Consider the following 23206-nt stretch of genomic DNA (forward strand, 5'->3'; position numbering starts at 1 on the left):
AAACCGCCCATCTCCCTGTCAATCTCCCACTGATCCCGTCCCTCTCCATGTTAGTCGCAGACTCCTCCCCTCTCCCTGTTAATTACTCAGACCCCGCCCCTTTCGTATTAATAACCCAGACCCCAAACCCCGCCCTCTCAATCACCAGACCTGCCCCGCTCCCTGTCCATCACACAGATCCCGCCCTCTCCCTGTCCATCGCACAGACCCCGCCCCTCTCCCTGTCCATCGCACAGACCCCGCCCCTCTCCCTGTCAATCACAGACCCCGCTACCCCCTCCACACTGGCAGCTGCTGAGCCGCTCTTTCTGTTTACCGTCTTGCCGCGGCCTAGGCTCTCTCAGTGAGGACTGAGTATTGGAGTCTGCCTGACTGACAGAGGCCTTACCGCTAAAGGGCGATGAAGAAAGGAGGGGAATGAAGCAGCGGTTCCGGCACACCGATCTGACCAGCCGAGGCGGCTGTTAGTTTGGTTGCTCTTCAGACGAAGAGATTTAGGGGTTAATTCTGGTCCAATTTGTACCGCTCTTTTTCACCTAGAAATAGGACCAGCTTCTTGAGGAGAGCACTGAGGAATAAAAAGCCCATGTAGATTCTGATCATTTAAGTTGAGAGTCTTCAGCAGAGGAATTCCTGACTCAACATGAACGAGGAGACCTTGAGAAGTGCTCTGGTATTTTTCCAGAGTGACAGGCCTTCTTCCTATGAAGAGTTTCACAAAGGCCGGAAACTAGATTACCTCCGGAAAGGTGATCTGACTTACTCTGAGTTTTTCAGGGATTTTCTGCTCCCTAATTACCCGTGTATTCTATCTCCTGAGTTCACGGAGAGCTGGAGAAGCCGGCAGCGCTGGGTGAGAGGGGATGGCAAGCCTGACTTTGAACACTTGCTGAAAAATTTTGGTTAGTGTCATTTTATCTTGGGCTGTGTATTTGCGGAAGAACAGGGGAGGGGATGGGCGGGGACACAGCGGTCCAGGGCTGTCAAAACATCAGCCAGAAATGGAGACTTTGAAAGTGTGTTTTGTGGGTGAGGAGAGTATTGGGCTTAGCTTGTGATATCAGCCATGCTTGGGTAACCATGACCAACAATGACTGTCCTGGACCAGTGGTGGGAGAAGACCTTTGGACAAGCATCGCTGCAAATCCTCCCGGCGTCTTCAGGGATTAAAGAATAATCTCCAGGAACACTTTTGGGAGAATCCAAGGAGAAAACTAGGAGGGAAAATGAAAGAATTAAAAAAAAACAAAATTCAACGCACGTTAACTATTGATCAAATATATGCAAAGGGCAAAAAGGCGGCCTGGCAGTCAAAACTTATTCAATTAAGTAATGAAGATTGGCTGTGGGATAGCAGAATGCTGCAAGTATGGACATATTCGAGGTTCAATAGCAGGAGTGTGGAGGCGGGGTGGTTGGTGACAGGTGATGACAACTCCAGGAATATTTCCAGTATGGCTTGCCACCACTGCCCAGGGAATGTTATTCTAGCATGAGTCAGTGCCCTTAGGAGAGAAAAAGAAAGAAGGGGCTTGCATTGAAATACTGCCTTTGTCCCTAAACACTGTAAAAGTGTAGCACATTTGAAGTGTAGCTACTGTTATAATGTATGTAATTTATGCACAACAATTTTATGCACAGCCATGTCCCACAAAGAGCAATATGATGGCTAGATAATTTGCTTTAGTTGGCTGAGGTGCAGACTCTAGGGAGAACTGACTATTTTTATTTATTCTTCCATGGGATGGGTGTCACTGCCGAGGCCAGCATTTGTTGCCCATCTTTAATTGCCCTTGAGAAGGTGGTGGTGATCTGCCTTCTTGATTCACTGCTGTCCCTGTAGTGTAGGTACATCCACAGTGCTGTTAGAGAGGGAGTTCCAGGATTTTGACCCAGCAACAGTGAAGGAATGGCAATATAGTTCCAAGTCAGGATGGTGTGTGGCTTGGAGGGGAACTTGCAGATGTGCTGTTCCATGCATCTGCTGCCCTTGTCCTTCTAAGTGGTAGAGTTTGAGGGTTTGGAAGGTAGAAGGAGGCTTAACAAGTTGCTGCAGTGCATCTTGTGGATGGTACACACTGCTGCCACTGCATGGATGGTGGAGGGATTGAATGTTTAAGGTGGTGGATAGGTTGCCAAAGAAGCTTTGTCCTGGATGGTGCCGAACTTCGTGAGTGTTGTTGGAACTGAACTCATCCAAGCAAGTGGAGAGTATTCCATCACACTCCAAACTTGTGCCTTGTAGATGGTGTACAGGCATTGGGATCAGGAGGTGAGTTATTCTCCACAGAGTAACCAGCCTCTGACCTGTTCATGTAGCCACAGTATTTATATGGCTGGTCCAGTTCAATTCCTGGTCAGTGGTAACCTCCAGGATGTTGATAGTGACATGTTCCAGATTACATCCCCCTGAGAAAACTGACAGGGCCTTGGTTTAATGTCTCCTCTGAAAACATACACCTCCAATAATGCAGAACACCCTCATTAGTTTCAGTCTAATTTTGTGCTCAAGGAATGTGACTTAAACCCACACCCTTCTAACTTAGAGGTGAGATTTCTATAGACTGAGCCATAGCTAGATGTCATACAAAAAGGACCAAGTTTTAGTGGCACAAATAAAAAATAGCTAACCCTTTTTGGTTTGTTTTAATCTCTGCATGGTACCACACATATTTACATTCCAAGCCTGCAATTTCTACCACCTAGAAGGAGAAGAGCAGCAGATGCATGGGAACTCCACCTGCAAGTACCCCTCCAAGCCACATACCATTCTGACTTGGAACTATATCACCTTGCCGTCACTGTTGCTGGGTCAAAATCCTGGAACTTCCTTCCTATCTGCACTGTGGGTGCAACCATGTGGACTGCAACGGTTCAAGAAGGTAACTCACCATCACCTTCTCAAGAGCAATTAGGGATGGGAAATAAATATTGGCCTAGCCAGTGACGTCCACATCCTGTGAAAGAATAATAAAATAAACATTGCTGGCAGGTCTGACAGGTGACGAACAGCCTCAGCACTATCACTGCTACTTTGAAAGTCAGTTACAATAATGTGAGCCAGAGTGCACTGGGTCAATCATAAACAATTTGCATTTATCTTTATATTGCATCTTTATGGTAGTAAATGTCCAAAGGAGCTTCACAGGAGCGTTATCAATTAAAATTTCTCACCTAGTCACACTTTAAGAAAGATGGCTAAAAGCTTGGTCAAAGGAGTAAAGGGAGGCAGAGTGCTTTGGGAGGGAATCCCAGAACATAAGGCTTTGACAGCTGAAGGCACATCCACCAATGGCGGAGCGATTAAAATTGGGGGTGCTCGTGAGGCTAGAATTGGTGGAGTTATCTTGGAGAATTGTACGGTTGGAGGACACCACAAAGGTAGAGGGGAGATGCTATGGAGGGATTTGAAAAGGAGAATGAGAACTTTAAAATTCAGGTGGTGCTTACCTGGGAGCCAGAGTAGGCCAGCAAGCACAAGGGTGATGGGTGAATGGGGCAGTGCCAATTAGGACATGAGGCCAGAGTTTTGGATGACCTCAAGTTTCCAGAGCTTAGAATGTGGAATGCTGGCCAGGACTTTGGTGAAATAGTCAAAAGGTAACAAAAGCATAGATGAGGGTTTCTGCAGCAGATGAACTAAGTGGAGTCAGGCAATGCTATGGGGTAGAAATGAGTGTTGTAATGATGCTGTGTATTTTGGTTGGAAGCTCACCTCAATGTCAGATATAACACGAAAATTGCAAACACTTTGATACTTGCTGAAACAGTTACCAAGCAGAAGAAAGAGGTGGTGACTAGGGAATGTACTTTATGATGAGGACCAAAGAATAGGAGCTTAGTATTTACTTCTTTTGTGTCAATGGTAAGTGACAGTCTCCTGCTGTACCTCTCCCCTTGACAGCATGAGGCCAAATTGAGGAGTTGACCAGGTGGCAGTTCTTTAAGCCTTACAACAGTCACCCATTTCAGAAGTGCATCATTCACTCTGAAATGCTTTGGGGTGACTTGAGATCATGAAATGTATTATATAAATGAACTCTGCCTTGCTTTAAAACTCCAATCAGACTACAAATACTGTTACTGGCTGTCACCTTGGGCTGCCACTTTGGGTGCCCATTAGTAGGCCACTCTGACTCTCCAGCAGTATGTTGTTCTCGCCCCAGGGTCAGGCAAGCAAGAAGTTGATTCCAAAGCTTCAATGTGAAAGTACTGCAAGTGCTAGAAGTTGGAGTAAGGCTTGACCTTTAGTTCATCTGAGTCGAAGCAGGACAATGAGTCACCCGTAGTATCTTGTTGATTGGGCCAAGTAGCAATTGTGTTGGAAAGTGGGGCCATTCACATGTTTCTGAGTTGTGTGGCCATCTAAGATAGATATTTAGTTACTCATTATGGGATATACTGCTGAGGTTTGGTCATTGATAGATAGATAATGCCAGTAGCACCTCTCCTGTACAGGTCCAAACTTTAAACTTATTATTACACTTAGTTCTTAAATTACATTCTTATAACTCTGCTTTATTGCGCTATTTAAACCATTCCCCTTTGCTGTTTGCAGGAGATTTTACTGTCCCTGTGGCCAACTGTGATGTGAAGGAATACAATGCAAACCCAAAGCACAATATCCCTTTAAGGGACTACCTCAGTTACTGGAGCGAGCACAGAGAGAGTGGCTATTCATCTCCAAAGGGCTGTTTGTATATGAAAGACTGGCATATGCACAGGTTAGTGCACAGCAGGATTATTCCCACACTGCTCTTTGTTTCAAACAAACAAGTCATTCTTTTTGAACCCTACAATAACGTGGTTAGGTGATGCCTTGGGTAAGCTAAAAATCCAGCTGAGATCAATGGGATGAAAGTCTCCCTTATTTCCTGGCTGTAATAGTCCTAAATGAAATGACTAGATAGCGTCAACCTGGTCCTCATAGATGAGGCCCCACCCTTCCTTGCTTACAAAGGAACAGTAACTGCATCAATTCCATAAGACTATAAGACATAGGAGCAGAAATTAGGCCATTCAGCCCATTGAGTCTGCTCTGCCATTCAATCATGGCTGATAAGTTTCTCAACCCCATTCTCCCACCTTCTCCCCGTAACCTTTGATCCCCTTACCAAACAAGAACCTGTCTATCTCGGTCTTGACCTGACCTCCACAGCCCTCTGTGACAATGAATTCCGTAGATTCACCACTCTCTGGCTAAAGAAGTTTCTCCTCATCTCTGTTCGAAAAGGTCTTCCCTTTACTCTGAGGCTTTGCCCTTGGGTCCTAGTCTCTCCTACTAATGGAAACATCTTCCCCACATCCACTCTATCCAGGCCTTTCAGCATTCTGTAAGTTTCAATCAGATCCCCCCCTCTTCCTTCTAAACTCCATCGAGTATAGACCCAGAGTCCTCAAATGTCATATGTTAAGCCTTTCCTTCCTGGGATCATTCTCGTGAACCTCCTCTGGACCCTCTCCAGGGCCAGCACATCCTTCCTGAAATATGAGGCCCAAAATTGGTCACAATATTCTAAATGTGGTCTGACCAGAGCCTTATAAAGCCTCAGCAGCACTTCCCTGCTTTTATATTCTAGTCCTCTCGAAATAAATGCCAACATTGCATTTGCCTTCCCAACTACCGACTCAACCTGCAAGTTAACCTTAAGAGAATCCTGGACTAGGACTCCCAAGTCCCTTTGCACTCCAGATTTCTGAATTCTCTCCCCATTTAGAAAATAGTCTTTGCCTCCATTCTTCCTACCAAAGTGCATGACCTCACACTTCCCCACATTGTATTCCATCTGCCACTTCTTTGCTCATTCTCCTAACCTGTCCAAATCCTTCTGCAGCCTCCCCACCTCCTCAATACTACCTGTCCCTCCACCTATCTTTGTATCATCTACAAACTTAGCCAGAGTACCCTCAGCTCCTTCATCTAGATCATTAATGTATAAAGTGAAAAGTTGTGATCCCAACACTGACCCCTGCAGATCTCCACTAGTCACTGGCCACCATCCTGAGAAGGACCCCCTTATCCCCACTCTCTGCCTCCTGTCAGACAGCTAATCTTCTATCCATGCTAGTACCTTGTCTCTAACACCATGGGCTCTTATCTTACTGAGCAGCCTCCAGTGTGGCACCTTGTCACAGGCCTTCTGGGAGTCCAAGTAGACAACATCCATTGGCTCTCCTTTGTCTAACCTACTCATTACCTCCTCAAAGAATTCCAACAGATTTGTCAGGCATGACCTCCCCTTGATGAAACCATGCTGAATTTGCCATATTTTACAATACACTTCCAAGTATTCTGAAATCTCATCCTTAATAATGGACTCTAAAATCTTACCAACAACCAAGGTCAGGCTAATCGGCCTGTAATTTCCCATCTTTTGCCTCACTCCCTTCTTAAATAGGGGCATTACATTAGCGATTTTCCAGTCCTCTGGGACCCTCCCTGACTCCAGTGATTCCTGAAAGATCGCCACTGATGCCTCCACCATTTCTTCAACTATCTCCTTCAGAACTCTGGGGTGTAATCCATCTGGTCCAGGTGATTTATCCACCTTCAGACCTTTCAGTTTTCTTAGCACCTTCTCCTTGGTAATGGCCACCATACTCACCTCTGCCCCTGACTCTCTTGAACTTTGGGGATGTTACTCGTGTCTTCCACCGTGAAGACTGATGCAAACTACCTATTCAGTTCCTCCACCATTTCTTTGTTCCCCACTACTACTTCTCCAGCGTCATTTTCCAGCAGCCCAATGTCCACTTTTGCCTCTCTCTTACCATTTATATATTTAAAAAACTCTTGCAATCTTCTTTTATATTACTAGCTAGTTTACCCTCATATTTACTCTTCTCCCTCCTTAGTTCTTTTTTAGTTATTCTCTGTTGGTCTTTGTAGGCTTCCCAATCCCCTGGTTTCCCACTGCTCTTCGCCGCATTGTATGCTTTCTCTTTAGCTTTTATGCTGTCCCTGACTTCCCTTGTCAGCCATGGTTGCCTTGTCCTCCCTTTAGTATGCTGCTTCTTCCTAGGGATGAATTTTTGCTGTGTCTCCCAAATTACTCCCAGAAACTCCTGCCATTGCTGTTCCACTGTCTTTCCTGCTAGGCTCATCTCCCAGTCAATTCTGGCCAGCTCCTCCCTCATGCCTTTGTAGTTGCCTTTATTCAACTGTAATACCATTACAGTTCTGATTCCAGCTTTTTCCTCTAAAATTGCAGGGTAAATTACATATAATGGTCATTTCCTCCTAAAGGTTCCTTCACCTTAAGCTCCCTTATCAAATCTGCCTCATTACACATCACTAAATCTAGAATTGCCTGTTCCCTAGTGGGCTCCACCACAAGCTGCTCCAAAAAGCCACTCGTAGACATTCCACAAATTCCTTTTCTTGGGATCCACTACCAACCTGATTTTCCCAGTCTACCTGCATATTGAAATCCCCCATGATCACTGTAACCTTGCCTTTCTTACACATCTTTTCTATCTCCTGGTGTATCTTGTGCCCCACATCCTGACTACTGTTCAGAGGCCTGTACGTAACTCCCATTATGGTTTTTTTACCTTTGCGATTCCTCAACTCTACCCACACAGATTCTACATTATCTGACCTTACGTCGTTTCTTGCTATTGATTTAATTTCATTTCTTACTAACAAAGCAACCCCACCCCCTCTGCCAACCTGCCTATCTTTTCGATAGGATGTATATTCGATAGGATCTCCTTGCAGCCATGTCTCCGTAATGCCCACCACATCATACCTGCCAATTTCAATCTGCACCACAAGCTCATTTATCTTATTTTGTATACTGCCTGCATTCAGATACAACACCTTCAGTCCTGTATTTCCCGTCCCCTTTCTCATTGTCGTCCCTTTATCTGATGTGCTTGAAGCTAGATTCCTAGCCCTTTCCAAACACACTGTCCTATTTTCTGTTCTGGAGAATTTAATGGCCTCTCCTGGGTTCTCCTTTCTTTTCAGTTTTTTCATAATTTTCCATGAAGCTGAATCCACCCCCCTACATGCTAACCTGCTGCTTTGTTTCCCATTAGTCATACTTCTTGGAGTTTTACCCTTCCCTTCCCCCCCACTTTCTAGTTTAAAGTCCCGTTCACCACCCTATTTACACTTTTCGCTAGAACATTGTACATGAAACATTTTGGGTACTTTCTGAGAGATACTATATAAATGTAAGTTCTTGTTTGGCACTAATCTGGCAAACTTACTTTTAGGGAGGTCACAAGGATGATTGGTTTGAGAGATTGAAAAGCTATGTTTATGAAATAAGGGATTGAGACAGAGTAGAGCGACATTTTGCGTATAATTCTGGCTGTACCTGAGCCTGAGGTGCTTAGTCATGCAGTATAGAGGACGTTTTCCCCATGTTTAATTTATTCGTTTTCTGACCCAGAAGTGCTTGATGCTGCTGAAGCGAAAAGAAATTGGAGAGATGTTCCGTTTTCCAGCACTGACATCTCTCAGTTCATTCAGTTTTTATGGTGCAATTCATACGCATCCAATACATAAAGGAAAAAAAAACTTGTATTTAATCAGCACCTTTCATTGGATCTTCCAAAGCTTCTTACAGCCAAATAAGAACTTTTTGAACTCTAGTCACTACCATAGAAAATGCAGCAGCCAATTTGTTCATGGCAAGGTCCCACAAAGAGCAGTGAAATAAATGACCAGATAATCTTCTACTGATGCCATTGGTTGAAGGATGAATGTTGACCATGACACTAAGAGAACTCCCCTGTTCTTTGGATAGAGTCGCAGGATCTTTTTACATCTACTTGAGAGGGCAGATGGGGACTCAGTTTCTTGGGAGAAAATACTTGTAGCAATTATATGATAAATTTACTTATGGTACCAAGCTTTTGTGGCCTAGACACTAAAATGTGGGAGATTCAGGGAGATGGATTAATTAAACAGACTGGATGAAGAATGGCCCATTCATTCCTCCTTTGCTTGGCAGCCTCTAATGTTTGTATTTTGTAAGATTTAAACTTGAACTGCTTCAGTTGCAGCTTATTCAGGAGCAATGTTAAATCCAGACTTTGTGTATTGGACCTATGTGTACCTCCATTGATGGACTGGAAAGGAAAATTACTTGGAATTATAATTTATGATACCCTGAAACTATCTCGGCAGTGTGAAGCAATTGCCAAAAGGCAAATTGAGTACTGTATGGCACTGTTATGATTCCCATAGAGACCGATAACTTTTGAAAGTAAGGAATCTCCATGACTCCAATGGGAAAGAAACCCGATGGAGAAGATTTCACTTTTTAAAACTTTTATCGTAACAAACCAATCGGCCCTTGAGTCACATTCACCAGTAGCCCTATTCCATCCGGAGTCCCGAACACAGGTAACACCGACAAGATGCCCGCCTACACACACTCTCTCAGTCGGGTAATGACAGTCCTGATGGCTTAGCTATCCAGCGTTTCTTTTTTAATGGACCATCCAACACACTCGGTTTATGGTCCAGTTCTCTGATACAAACACTCAGCTTGCTTACACACTGCCTCACCAAGAGGATCTGGAGTTGTATTTTCTTCATACTGTCAAACAGAAAACTAGTCTATTCGTAGAGAGTTTGGCTCGCTCCTCTCACACGAATTCTGTGTTCTGAACTGCTTGTCATGAGACAGGCTGGAAGCCGAACCACTGCGTTTAGCTTTTTGTATACGTTCATCCCCATAGCAACCACATGGGCATTTCTTGGAGCCTGATGTTGTCATAACCAGGAAACCCCACCCCACTAGCCCCTCAGAATACTTTCCAATTTCACTTTGGTCCTAAAGGGGACATCACACAAAAAGAAAATACCAAAGAACATGAGGCATCACAGGCACTGAATTACATACCAATACTGGCTAACCAGTACTGACATTGTACAGATCAATGATGAGGCGCATTTTGGAGTATGGTATCCAGTATTGTCTACCCTGTCTCTAAATGATATAAAGCAGAGGTGATTCAGTCTTCGTGGACAACATAGGACAAGCTCTGTTCTGTCAAGAAATTAGATCATGACTGATCTGGATCTTGGCTCTACTTACCTGCCTTGGTTCCATATTGCTGTCAAGTTGTATATGCAAAATATATCACACAACAAATTCTTTCTTTGCTTAGTGTTGCATAGAAATGAACATGATTGTTAACTGAGATTGACATACAGAAAGAAAGAGAAAGAAAGACTTGCATTTAAACAGACCCTTTCACGAACTCAGGACAACGGGAGGCACTTTAGAGCCAATTAAATCCCTTTGAAGTGTAGTCACTGTTGTAATGACAGATGGAGTTTGGATTGCATTTAATATTCAAGCAGCATTAGTAATTCAACAAATAAAGCTAAAGGAATACAGTTATCTTGCTTGCCATCTCTGATTTGTCTCTCTTTAGTATGCAGACTGTAATTTGCTGTTCTCCTCCTGATATTTTCTTTCTCCCCATTGCTTGCCCTGATCTTGATCTGTTCACCACAGAGTTCAGTTTCCTGCTGTTGTCCCTCTCTCTGTTCTCATTAATATTCTGGTACTTACTTCCCTCAATGTCCTGGCAACTGATCTTCCTGCTCTGCTTCCTAAAGACCTGGTTCTCGTTTTTCTGATGTCAGCATTCCTGATTTCTTACTCTCACTGGATATCCTTGTTCCAATCTCCCCAGTGTTCTAGTTCTAATTATGCTCAAAGAGCCCCTTTCTGATTTATTATCCTGCTTCTCAATCCCCTCAATGTTTGGGTATCATCTGCCTAATTTGCTCTCCCTGGATATCTTGATTTACCATTCTTCTGAGTCTCCCTGATCTGCTGTCCTCATTGTCCTGGTTATCCAATGATGAAGAAGCAGGACTAAAAATGTGCTTCCAAAATGACAGATCCCCAAAACTCAAATAAGATAAGCCAGCAATAAAATAAAAATGAATCATGTACTAAAGCTATCTGAGCTTCACAAACTGGACATTCAGAGATCACAGACTGAATATGGACAGCGCACCATATTTTAACCTAAAAGGGCCTAAAATGAATGCGTTGGAATAAATTTGGTGAAGAGTGACCAGGATGAAAGCCTTAAGGGACTAAGATATGGAGAAAGGCTCAAACAACAAATTTACTAATATCATTAGAGAAACGTAAACTGAGAATATGTCAGATGTTCAGAATGCTATGGATAAGGTAGTAAGCAAGGTATTCAACTAGGACAATGAATAAAGGACTATAGGCCATTGGATACAGGGGAATTTGATGAGTTGAATCCAAAATTGGCTCAGCGACACAGCGACAGAGAACAAAGGGTAAGGGTTGATGGATGTTTTGCGAGTGGAAAGTGGTCTCCCGTGGCATTCCACAGCCTCAGTGTTGTGTCCCTTGCTGTTTATTATGTAAATTAATGACTTGGGCTTAAATGTGGGTGGCGTGATTGACAAATTTGCAGATGATGCAAAAACTGGCTGTGTAATTGATAGTGAAAAAGATAGCTGTTGTCTCCAGAATGACATTAATGGTTTAGTTGAGTGGGCAGAAAAGTGAACTCAATCCAAAGAAGTGAGATGATGCATTTGGGGAGGGCAAAAAAAGCTGGGGAATATACAATAAATGGGAGGATATTAGGAGGGGTAGAGGAAGTGAGAGACCTTGGAGTGCATGTCCACAGGTCCCTGAAGGTGGTAGGACAGGTGGATAAGGCAGTAAAGAAAGCATATGGAATGCTATCCTTTGTTGGATAAGGTAAAGAATACAGAAGCAGGGATGTGATTATGGAACTGTATATAACACCAGTTAAGCTACAGCTGGAATTTTGTGTTAACCTCTAGTCACCACATTACATGAAGGGCATAATTGCTCTGGAGAGAGTGCAGAGGAGATTTACAAGAAGGTTGCCAGGGCTTGAAAATTAAAGCTATGAGGAGAGATTGGATAAATTGTGGTTGTTTTCCTTTGGAATTGAGGAGGCTGAGGGGTGACCCAATTGAGGTGTAAAAGATTAAGAAGGGTCTAGATAGGGTAGACAGGGGTGCCCTGTTTCCCCTAGTGGTTAGGTCAGTTATCTGTGCCAGGGGGCACAGATTTAAGGTGATTGGAAGAAGGATTAGAGGGGAAATGAGGAAAAACTTCTTCACTCAGAGGGTAATGGGTTTTTGGAATTCATTGTCTGGTTTGGTGGTGGAGGCAGAAACCCTCAACTTATTTAAAAGGCACCTGGATCTCCACCTAAAGTGCTGTAACTTGCAAGGCTGCAGACTGGGTGCTGGAAGGTGGAATTAGAATGGGCAGCTAGTTTTTTATTTTCCCTCTCAGCTGGGGCAGACGCATTGGACTGAATGGCCTCTTTCTGTGCCGTAACTTTCCTATGGTTCTATGACACAAGGACAAAGTTCGCAAGCCGTGACCAGTTCGGGCAGATCATATAGTCTGTGGAAGGAGCAGGTTTGATGGATGTTTCTTACGCTGTTGTGATATTCCTAAATAAACCCTGGCATTTTTTGGATTTTAGGGTTTTCCCCAATCATGGAGTTTACAGTACTCCTCTCTTCTTCCAGTCTGACTGGCTGAATGAATACTGGGACACAGTCGAATTGGACGATTATCGCTTTGTTTACATGGGTCCCAAAGGATCATGGTAAGTGTATTCTGTACCAGAAAGAGTTTGCTCCTCTAACGAAGGACAACATTGGGTTGCCCATAAACAGAGACAATGCAATGCTTGCAAAGCTCTGACACAGTTACACAGAGTAATATGAAAGTTACAGCACAGAAACAGGCCATTCCAAGGTGATCTATGCCAGAGTTTAGCACCACATGAGCCTCTTCCTATCCATTTAACCCTAACAGTATATCCTTCTTTTCTCCCTCATGTTTCTTTCTAGCTTTCCTTTCAATGTATCTATGCTATCTGTTTCAAATACTCCATGTGGTAGTCAGTTCTGCATTTGTTAAAGAGATTTCTCTTGAATTCTTATTGGATTTATTCCTTTTCTGGTATATGTTTAATTTCCTTTTGAAAGTTACTATTGAATCTGTTTCTCCCACTTTTAAGACTGTGCATTCCAGATTATAACTTGTGTAAGAAAATATGTATCTTCATCTCCCACCTTTCTTTCGCTAATTATCTTAAATTTGTGTCCTCATACCAGTGGAAACAGGTTGTCCTTTAAATTCCTCCAACTTTGAGTGGTGCACTAATCCATCTTTCGGATGAGACATTAAACCAAGGCCTGTCTGCTCTGTAAAAGATCCTATCATACTATTGTCACGACTCACTGGGAATAGTGCACTGCAATATCAAGATCCACTGCCCCCGAGCCACAATAAGTGTGAAAAGGTTTGATCAACCCACCTAATTGTTTAATTTAGGTTAACAGAACATGAGCACCAGGTTTGTAAACTTAATAAGTAAATAACAGTTAATTGAACAAATTGTCTTTAACCAAGGGCAGAAGACAGAAACATGAACTACTAATTTCTAACTCTATAACCTAAACTCTACCCTCTACTTATACACACATACAAGACACATAAGACACAAAAAATCATGTATTTTAAGGGTGGGATAAAACACCAATAGCACCAATTCCAGAGTACAGGATTCGATGGATTGATTTTGATTGATGTCTTCCAAATTCCTTTCAGTTCTTTGTTGATGACATGAGATGGTTTTCCAGCACTTTCAGTCTTTAGTTCACTGGTTGAGCACTTACCTTTCAATGTCCCTAAAATGATTTTCCCCTTGACAGGGGTGTTCAGGGAGAGAGCAGGTTATAGAGATGTGAGGAGAAAAAGCCAGCTAGCTATTATCGTAGAATTACTGGAATCTTACACACACAGGAGAGAGAAGTTTTATGTCTTTTTTCTTTCAGGCTAGGAGCTATTCTGCTGCACTGCTCTCACACAAGCCCTGGTCACCTGTTCAGGAGCCAATTAAAACGTTATTGCCAGGCAGTTCCCCTAGACTAGAAACAAAAACAAAAAGTGCTGGAAAAACTCAGCAGGTCCGACAACATCTGTGGAGAGAAAGACGGAGTTAACGTTTGGAGACCGTATGACTCTTCTTCTGACTCCAAACGTTAGCTCCGTCTTTCTCTCCACAGACGCTGTCAGACCTGCTGAGTTTTCCCAGCACTTTTTGTTTTTGTTTCAGATTTCCAGCATCCATAGTATTTTGCCTTTAACCCATTAGACCAGACTCCTCCTTGGCACCATCCTGTCTTTCATGGCACATTCTATTCCAGTAGACATGTCTTTCAAACTGCAGCCATTGTAATTTTAATTCACAGTGCAACAGAAATAAAAATATATGTTCTTTACACTATGTTGAAAAAGAGCCAGGGAGTTATTCCAGGTCCCTTGCCAATATTTATCCCTCATCAACAGCACTAAAGCAGATTAGCTTGTAATTATCACATTGCTATTTATGGACACTTGCTGTGCGCAGATTGGCTGCCGTATTTCCTACATTACAATAGTGATATTTCAAGAAGTATTTTGGGATTCCTGAGATAGTGAAAGATGCTATATAAACACAATTCTTTATATGTATATATTATAACAGAAGTTAAAGTAGCTGTGAATCAACCAAGTTCCGCTCAGGAGTCAAAATAAAATTGATCAATATTGAAGAGCTGAGATATAGTAGTAACACGACAGTTTATTTTTTGTGGGATTGTCACAAGGCACTTCACAAAAAAGCAGCAGCAAGAGTTGAAGAGGTGACCAAAAGCCTAGTTTAATAGATATGTTTTACAAAAGTTAGCCAGGTGGAGGAGTTTTTTAATTTGTTCTCAAGATGTGGGTGATGCAAGGCCACATTTAGAGCCAATCTATCTGTTTCCTGAGAAGATAGTCGTGACCCTTCTTGAATTACCACAGTCTTTATGACAATGGTACTCCCACAATGGCACTAGATGGGGAATTCCAGAATTTTGATTCAGCATAGGGTGGGAGTTCTGAAGAATATGAAAAGGTTTGCTGATTGCTTTGCCAGTACTGACGAAATGGAGAGAAGAGAGGCAGATAGCCAGAATCTGTGGAATGGAAGATATGTAATGGCACATATGATTGAAAATAGTAGTGGTTGAATGGCTGAGACCATGCCTTGTAGGTAAGGATGGGGTTTGGAATTCAATGGGACTCAGTGGAGGTTTGCAAGGGCACATAATGTGTGAACTACCTTTGGTAATGTTCCCAATGTGCTATAGAAAAATCCCATTTAAATCAATACATATTACCTATAAGATGATTGAATCGTAACTCCTGGTATATACCTCCAGTAATACATCAACTCCCCAATAGGCTAAACTCCAGTCCCCATTGTAGAGTCAGTTGTACATTAACACTTAGGCCAAAATTTTTAGCTCGGCAGGCAGGTGCGCGCCTGACTCTCTTGAGCATGAAATGACATGCTTTGATGTTGGGCAAGTATCCAGATGTCAACATGCAGTCGTACGATATTTCGGTTGGCAGGCATGCGCGGGAATCAGCAGCGTGCTCGCCAACCATTAAAAGACCTGTTAAAGCCATTAAAGTATCAATTGACTGACATTTTCCACTGCTTGTCCATTCTTATGGTTGGCGGGCAGGCGGAAAGGCCAAGCGGTCTTTGCACTTTTTAGGAAACCTCATCTGCGGGTAGGATGAGGTTTCCTAAAGCAAATAGGAATAAAATAAACATTTTTAAATTTAATTAATAACATGTCCCTGCTCGTATGACAGAGTCACATGAGGGGACATGTTTTATAACGCTTTTCAATTTTTTTTTTTTAAAAACTCTTCATCTCTCTGAGGCAGCTCCATGCCTCAGGGAGATTCTGAAGTGCACACTCATGCGCATGCGTGAAGTTCGTACTCACCTCACTCGCCCTCCTACTCCTACCTACACAGGCAGTACAGAGCGTTGCTGCTTGTGTTTCACGCTGGGCGGGCCTTAATTGACCCACCAATGTGAAGCCGACTGCCCCCGCTGAGCCCGCCCGACAAGGACAAGATTCTGCCCTTAATTAAATTGTGATGGCTCCTGCCCTGTTAACATCCTGTCCTGTTAAACAAGTTCTTAGTTGCAGTGGGTATTTAGTACTTTAAGAGAAGAGAACATTTTAGTTCATCTATGAGTCTCCCAACTTTAAAAATTCAACACTGTTTTTCATTCCACTCCATATTGTCACAGCTGACTAGATATCCAAATCCCTTTTTGTGATGTGCCTCTACTCTCTCCCTGAGCAGATATATCCTGGATATAATTCTGGGTTGATCCCTTCTTGAGACTGAAAATGATGACATTAGGTGAAGATGATAAACTTGGTGAAGTGAAAATCAAGGAGGGAATCCCATAATGGATATCTAGCTTCTTACTGGCATGATACATTTCCTTTTCCCCTTCCCTGTTGTAGGACACCATTTCATGCTGATGTTTTCCGATCGTACAGCTGGTCAGCCAATGTCTGCGGACGGAAGAAGTGGCTGCTGTTCCCACCTGGTCAGGAGGAACATTTGAAAGACCGCAGTGGTAACCTTGTTTATGACGCCCAGTCTCCGAACCTGCAAGATAGGAATCATTACCCAAATTACAGCCAGTGCTGTCAACCTATTGAGGTGGTGCAGGAAGTTGGAGAGGTCATCTTTGTCCCCAGCAGTTGGCACCATCAAGTATACAATCTGGTATAGAAAACAAATTTTGTGGATGTCACTTTTCTTTTAATGTTGGTTTCACTGGTGTGATGACATATGTATATTTTAATTTTTTTACATATGTTATGTATATATTCTGTGTGGGTAAGGGAATCTGTGTGTGTCTGTAAATGTCCAGGGTTAATCAAAGGAGAGATTTTTGGAGTCAAATTGTCTGTGGAGTACCGGTGTTATCCCTTTGCATTTGTAATGAGACCTTAAGGTGTGTTTTAATTTACAAGTAAACAGAGTAGATTTGAAATTTACATTTGGGGTTAAGTATTGAAATTGATGTGTAGCTATTGCATTCCAAAAAAGTCCAAAGGCACCAAGGAACATTTGCATCTTACAGGAGATTCGTGAGTAAACGGGGGCAGACATTTAAAATTTTATTGATCCAAAATAGAGGTAACATAGGAACATAAAAGGTTTTAATATTTGGGAACCTAAGCTTAATGGGATTTGTGAAGACAATGGAGAACGAAGATTAAAGGAGAAAAACGTATTTATGAGAACAGATTTCCAACTGGAGCAAGTTGCTGTGGGGGGAATGTCTCACTGAAGGTTTGTTTTTGGCTGTGAAAGATCTTTAATTGAAGAAAGCAACTTAGCCTTAGGCCAGGAGAATATTGGTCCCACGAAACCATTTGATTCGAATCTGCCTTTGGAAAACCTCATTACTGTGTTTGGTTCTGGGAAGTCGTGGATTGTGCTTCTGGTGGCAGTAAAAGGCAATTTCTTGATTTGGGTAACATTTCCTGGATTTTACAGTCAGGAATCTATAAGAGCTGTTGCCAAAAAGATAGTCTCATAGTGTACCTTTGGTAAAACATTTTTTGGGGTTATTTTGTCAGATCTTTTCTAACTGTGTAACTTTTACCTTGTGGGCTTAAGTTTTATCTTTTCTTTTAGTAAACATTTTTACTCTTCGAATTTTAAGTTATCACTGAAGTGCTTCTGTGTTCAGTAACTATCCCTCCATGTTTCTACAATACGAAAAAAACAAGACTACGATCAGCCAAGATGAATTTCAACCGGAGATATGGCTTGTTCAGCATTAACATCAGCTGTGGTCGTAACACTGGCCATATATTGTTAAGAGTGACTGATTTGTAACAGTTAAAAATAGGAGGATTGTTGGACAATATCAATGTAGCTCACACTTGATCTTGCTGTTGATATCATGGAATAACAAGTTTCTGGCCAGTAGGATTCTACCATAAAATCAGGGCCAATAAGTGGGTGGTGGGGGGCCTGAAAGGTAAATTATCTTATTAAGCGATGTATGTCTTCAGAAGGGACTTCTGAGGCATCTCTCTTTGGGATACAAAAGCCCTAGGCCTCTAGGACACCTGATATAACTAGAACACCCTTTTATGTTTTAATTTACATGGCTTAATTTGTGGAGTTGCGGTTTTTAATTTTGTACTCATAATTGTCAACCTAATTATTATTTAATTACCCTCTCTTTTGAAGTGGTGTAATCTATAAATCATTTTATATTCATCTATCCAGGAAGACACCATCTCCATCAATCACAACTGGCTGAATGGCTGCAACATAGACATTATGTGGCAGTTCCTACAGGGGGAACTGACGGCAGTCCAGGAGGAGATTGGGGAGTGGAAGAACTGTATGGAGGGCTGGCATCAACATTGTCAGGTATTGGCGGAGAGAGCAATTTATCTGTTTATTCCTTCGCCTTCATGACCGTATTTCAATGCAAATTAGAAAAGCACTGCAAAATGGAAGACAACACAGTAATACAAGTTTTATGCATTCTCAGGATGCAGGCATCGCTGGCAAGGCTACCATTCATAGCCCATTGCTCATTGCCCTGTAAAGACAGTAGTGGGCTACCTTCTTGGACTACTTAAATGTTCTTTGTAGCCGTTTGATGTTTGCCTTGCTCGGTAATTCAGAACCAACCACATTGGTGTGGATCTGAAATTACCATAATGGCGGATTTCCTTCCCGAAAGCTATTAGTGAACCAATTAGGTATTTATGGTAATTAACAGCTTTTTTAAACTGAATTCAAATTCTCAATTCAATTTGTCTTGTTGGAAGTTGTATTTGTGTTCTCTGAGCAGTTAGTTTAGATCTCTGGATTACGAATACACTGTCTTGTTATAGGCAGTCCCTTGGCATGACTTGCTTCAACTCCAGTTTGATGGGTTCGGGGATGGCTGATAAGTCCAATGCATAATATACAGACTCTGCCACCTTGACTTTGCCTCTGCACATTCCCCACAAACTCTGTTGATGTATTCAGTGCCTTCCTGAGTAAACCTTCTCCATTTTGGTCAGACACAAGCCAGAGTCTCCCATGAGTCAGTGGGTATGTTTGAGTTTTCGGGGATGCTTTGAGGATATCCCTAACGTGTTTGCACTGTCCTACCCAAAGCTGCTGTGACTGAGTTCTGAGTAGAGCAGTTCCTTTCGGTGTCTGGTGTCAGGCATACAAACGACATATCCAGCTCCTGCGGAGCTGGTTTGAGCGATTAGCATCTTGATACTGGACAATTTGGCTTGGTAGAGGAGGCTGCTGTTGGACTGCTTTTCTTGTCACCGAATTTGAAGGATCTTGGGAAGGCACTGCTAATAGTACCTCTCCAGTGCTTTGAGGTGCCTGCTGTAGCTCTCCAAAGGATATAGGAATGCAGGGATCACTGTTGCCCAGTAAACGGTGGTGCACACAGTAGCATAAACACTACACAACGAGTACAGATTGTTCTTCTTACCAGGCCTAAGGCACATTCTTGAGACAGTACACAACGAGCATTACTCTGTATCTGATTGTTCTGCATTTAGCCTGTATGTGTTTAACACCAAATCTGAACAATGTTCCATTCCATGCCACAAATGTCCTGAGCACAATATATGATATAGAAGAATATTTAATGGGAAGTGTTTACTTAATGGGTAAGAATAGTCCCCAAACTCTGTTACTGAGAAACTGGAGGAAACATAGGGCTCCACACCCAGGAATTTGACAAATTGTAGCTTCAGAGAAATAAAAATGACCGTCATACCTCTAAATCCACAATGTGTTTGAAGTTGATGTGCCTCTATGGGGCGTGTGTGTAAACTCCATGTCAGGGAAGCAGAAAGTCAGCTCCTGTAGATTTATTCTGGGGTCTGCAGCTGGGAATAACTGGAAGCCCCACCGGGAGAGTTGGGCACTGCTCAGGCAGAAAGGAGAACAGATTGACAATACAATTCCTAAAACGAGGAGCCCAAAGCTGGTAGGGCCATCGGATTGGAGGGGAAATCCCTCCAGAGGACTTTTTTTGGCTCCATCTGCAGCCTTTTTTCCATGCAGCCCCATCATTGGGGCATGGAACCTCTGGCTCTAAGGGCCCCCAACCTGCTGTTCGAGGATGCATCCACAGAGCTGTTGGGTTCTGCACTCAGTGGGAGTGCATTCTGACATCTCACTCATTAATCCCTTAATTGCTTATTATTGGCTCCCTGCCACTGCTGAATGGGTAGCTGCTGCTAATGTTCACTTGCCTCTGGCAAGAATGCTGGGTAGCGCAAACACATCTGGGTGCCAACTCAACATTCTTATCTCTGATAAAAGCAAAATACTGCAGATGCTGGAAATCTGAAAGATCTTGCTCCCAGTCCCACCTTCAAACTCACCTTTGCAGGACCAGGAACACTCTGCCCTATATGTGCTGCAAATAGTGTGTGAAAAATTCTCTTTTTTAACTTATTACCATGTTAACTCTGCTGCTGTATGTTAACAAACCTTAACTGCAACCATAAACACTATTGCCTTGTTGGGTAGCTGACACACTGGAGGAGATTTCAACCCTACCATTCAGCAGGTGGACAGTTAATGCCACCAGAGACATACCCATCAAATTCCTGAATGTTTTGTTCCAATTCCTATTTTAACCTGCTATTCTAGGCATGCAGAAAAAGTGCCTGATGGGTTTTCTCTTCACGTATGCAGAAAGCCACATCTGGGTCTCATGATTAAATTTTAGGCTCAACCTCACAACACCTAGTCCCTTGCTGAACCCCTTAGCCACACACCTACCTGCTTCCCTGTAGGTGGCCATTGGAGGTCAATTTTGAAAAGCTGGAATTTACTTTCCACCCATTTTTCACCCTTTGAGTGGGCGGACAGCTGGTGATGAAAATGACATTCACCAGTTAAAATCACTGTGCCCTTATTCCACTATAGGCAGGTGGGAAATTAACTCTACAACATGGCTTCCTGCCACAAACTCATTGCAAGTTAAAATAAACCACTACCTTTTTGACATTGAGAGAGGCATGTCAGTATTAGTAGGAGTTCCCAACATAGCAACGTTTTGAAAACTTTTTGTAAATGGTACAGTATATGTAGGTCTACTGTGACTTGAACACTGTTATGGAAAGTTTTTAAGGGTGGTTTGAGTACACATTTTCTTTTCCCCCTTCTCCTCATCTTTCCTAAGTACAAGCGATTGGTGCTGGTACAAACAGCCAACTCCTAGAGGTCTTGCTTCGGTGTTAGTGTTTTTTTTACATGCTGTATTTTAGTGCCATACTTGCAAACAAAATATCTTGAATGGCACACTATAAAAGTCAAATATAGTGAAATACCAGCAGGTCAACTGGTGTGAGAAAAGGTGGTGTCGAGAACGCTCTTCAAGGGATGGCTTTAAATCAGATCGTTGGGGCCGTTGCAAAGGAGCTTTATTCTGGCTGATCTGAAATTCTTACTTGACAGATTATTCTACATCTAACCCTGCTGCATTTGACTTGGGAGTGCTTGAGGAGACTGGGATTTATTTTGTGTCCAATCCATTTGTCCCTGACCTGGGAGAGTTTCATGGGTAGCAAGAATTTTACTTATACTTGACCAGAGTTTATGTAATCTGAGAGTGCTTGATATTGTTGAACAAAGAAAAAGGTAGAAGTTCAAATTCCCTAAGCACTTATATTATAGTGAGTAGCCCAAACCACTAACGTTCAGAATTTTAAAAACATACAATTTTTATTCTGTCTGGTGAACAATGTCTGTGTTCCTATTTGGTGCAGCTCCTCTTGAAATCGTGCACTGGAATCAACTACTGTGAATTCTACACCTTCCTGAAAATAATCGCAAAAAATAGGATAGCAGCACTTGAGACTACTTCAGGAGATTCATCAGCCCTCCACAGTACATTTCCTGCAGAACTGTCCGCTCTCAGGCCGTGTCACTCAATGTTTGATTTACACCGGACTAAAGCTGTACTGACTTTAATGCTCACCAATGAGGACTTCAGGAGGCTAGATGCAGATTTATTGAATCCTCATCCAGAGGACCTGCTGCATGAGATTAAAGAAATGACAGATTCTGCTTTGTCTTAATATTCTACTTCCTGTTATTTCTTGTAAACCAAGTTAAATGGCAACTCTTGTTTCTTCTGTTCAAGGAATCAGAAAATTCCAAAATGCAACCAAAGGTCACACTTATTGCTTAGCCTATTGCAAGCTGCATAAGGATCAAGCGTGAAAGCATAATGGCTACGATAGTGCAGCAATTGTCATTAAAGTATTAATTCAAACAAAGAGTTCAAATTCCATGACGGTTTCAAAAGTTTGTACTAGTAAAAGTGACCATGAAGATCTTGGATCATCAGAAAAGCAGGACTGGAAGACTTCCTCTGGGAAAGGAAACCTTCTGACTTTGTCCAGTCTAGCCTACATGACTCCTAAATCACTATAGTATCATAGAAGCACATTTACAACATGAGGTGTGACAATTAAATGGAAAAACAGGGTCAAGACTTGCTGCTGCAGCACTTCAACAGTTGAATGGCCTGCCAATTCTACTTGTCCTGAAAAGATGTTTAAAACTTTATTTCAAACAAAAGTTTTAAATCATAAAAGATTCATATTACTTGATATACCTACTGTTACTCCTGATTTGAAGCGTGGGATGAATTACACCTGCGTGTGGCCCCTGTGGGAGAGCTGTGCTCTGAGGGAGTGTGGCTTGGAACAAGCTCTCCAATGTTATAGTTCAGATTCCCAACTGGGAGCACAGTAAAGAAAGAGCTTATATTTTGCTGAGTTCAATGAAAATGGAGAAACATCCAGCTATGTCTCTGATAAAAATGCTAGAAATGCATAGTGGGTTGGTCAGGATCGGAAGGACAAAAATGATGTAGGATGTAAGCCCATCTTCACAACATTACAGCCTTTTTGCTTTCAAATGTTGAGTCCAGTGATTGAGTTCCAGTGTTTTGTTTTTGTATCAAATTTCCAAGAGCATACATTTTTTTTAAAAACCCTTTTTGGGTGCTTCTTTATTAAAAGGAGCTGAGACATTAAAGAAGCATAGTCAATGGCAACAGCACAGCTCTGTGCAGAGCCCAGAGTATTAACAACCTGCAGCAGGCCTTCTCCAGCTCTGCATGCAGCATGGAAACATGTTGTCCATTAGCCTTTGCATTAAGAATGCCAATTTTAGTACATGTTGGCAGCTTGACCAGTTCATTAGCACACAGGATCTCTTTAGCATATGGCAGGGAAACTGACACCGATACAGTGTCTCCATGTTGT

The 23206-nt window shown here is 42.5% G+C and overlaps 1 protein-coding gene across 3 annotated transcripts; it reads left to right on the forward strand.

The window, feature by feature from the left end:
- Positions 1-273: 273 nt before the first annotated feature.
- On the forward strand, positions 274-22537 carry jmjd4 (jumonji domain containing 4). Of its 3 annotated transcripts, none has more exons than XM_041190656.1 (6): positions 274-902; positions 4559-4724; positions 12493-12618; positions 16382-16649; positions 18174-18320; positions 21698-22537. In XM_041190656.1, exons 1-6 carry the CDS (start codon positions 644-646, stop codon positions 22007-22009), a joined length of 1278 nt encoding a protein of 425 aa, XP_041046590.1. In that variant the 5' UTR covers positions 274-643; the 3' UTR covers positions 22010-22537. The 3 variants fall into 3 exon arrangements, with proteins under 3 accessions (XP_041046590.1, XP_041046591.1, XP_041046592.1); XM_041190658.1 differs by lacking the exon at positions 274-902 and adding an exon at positions 2826-2882; XM_041190657.1 differs by lacking the exon at positions 12493-12618.
- Positions 22538-23206: the final 669 nt, after the last annotated feature.

This window comes from Carcharodon carcharias, chromosome 6, assembly GCF_017639515.1.
Source record: "Carcharodon carcharias isolate sCarCar2 chromosome 6, sCarCar2.pri, whole genome shotgun sequence".
NCBI classification, from domain to species: Eukaryota; Metazoa; Chordata; class Chondrichthyes; order Lamniformes; family Lamnidae; genus Carcharodon; species Carcharodon carcharias.

Coding starts and splice junctions, on each gene's coding strand:
- jmjd4 (XM_041190656.1), top strand. CDS start 644: ATGAACGAGGAGACCTTGAGAAGTGCTCTGGTATTTTTCCAGAGTGAC. Junction 4,725..12,492: donor AAAGACTGGCATATGCACAG/GTTAGTGCACAG, acceptor TTTGGATTTTAG/GGTTTTCCCCAATCATGGAG. Junction 12,619..16,381: donor ATGGGTCCCAAAGGATCATG/GTAAGTGTATTC, acceptor TCCCTGTTGTAG/GACACCATTTCATGCTGATG.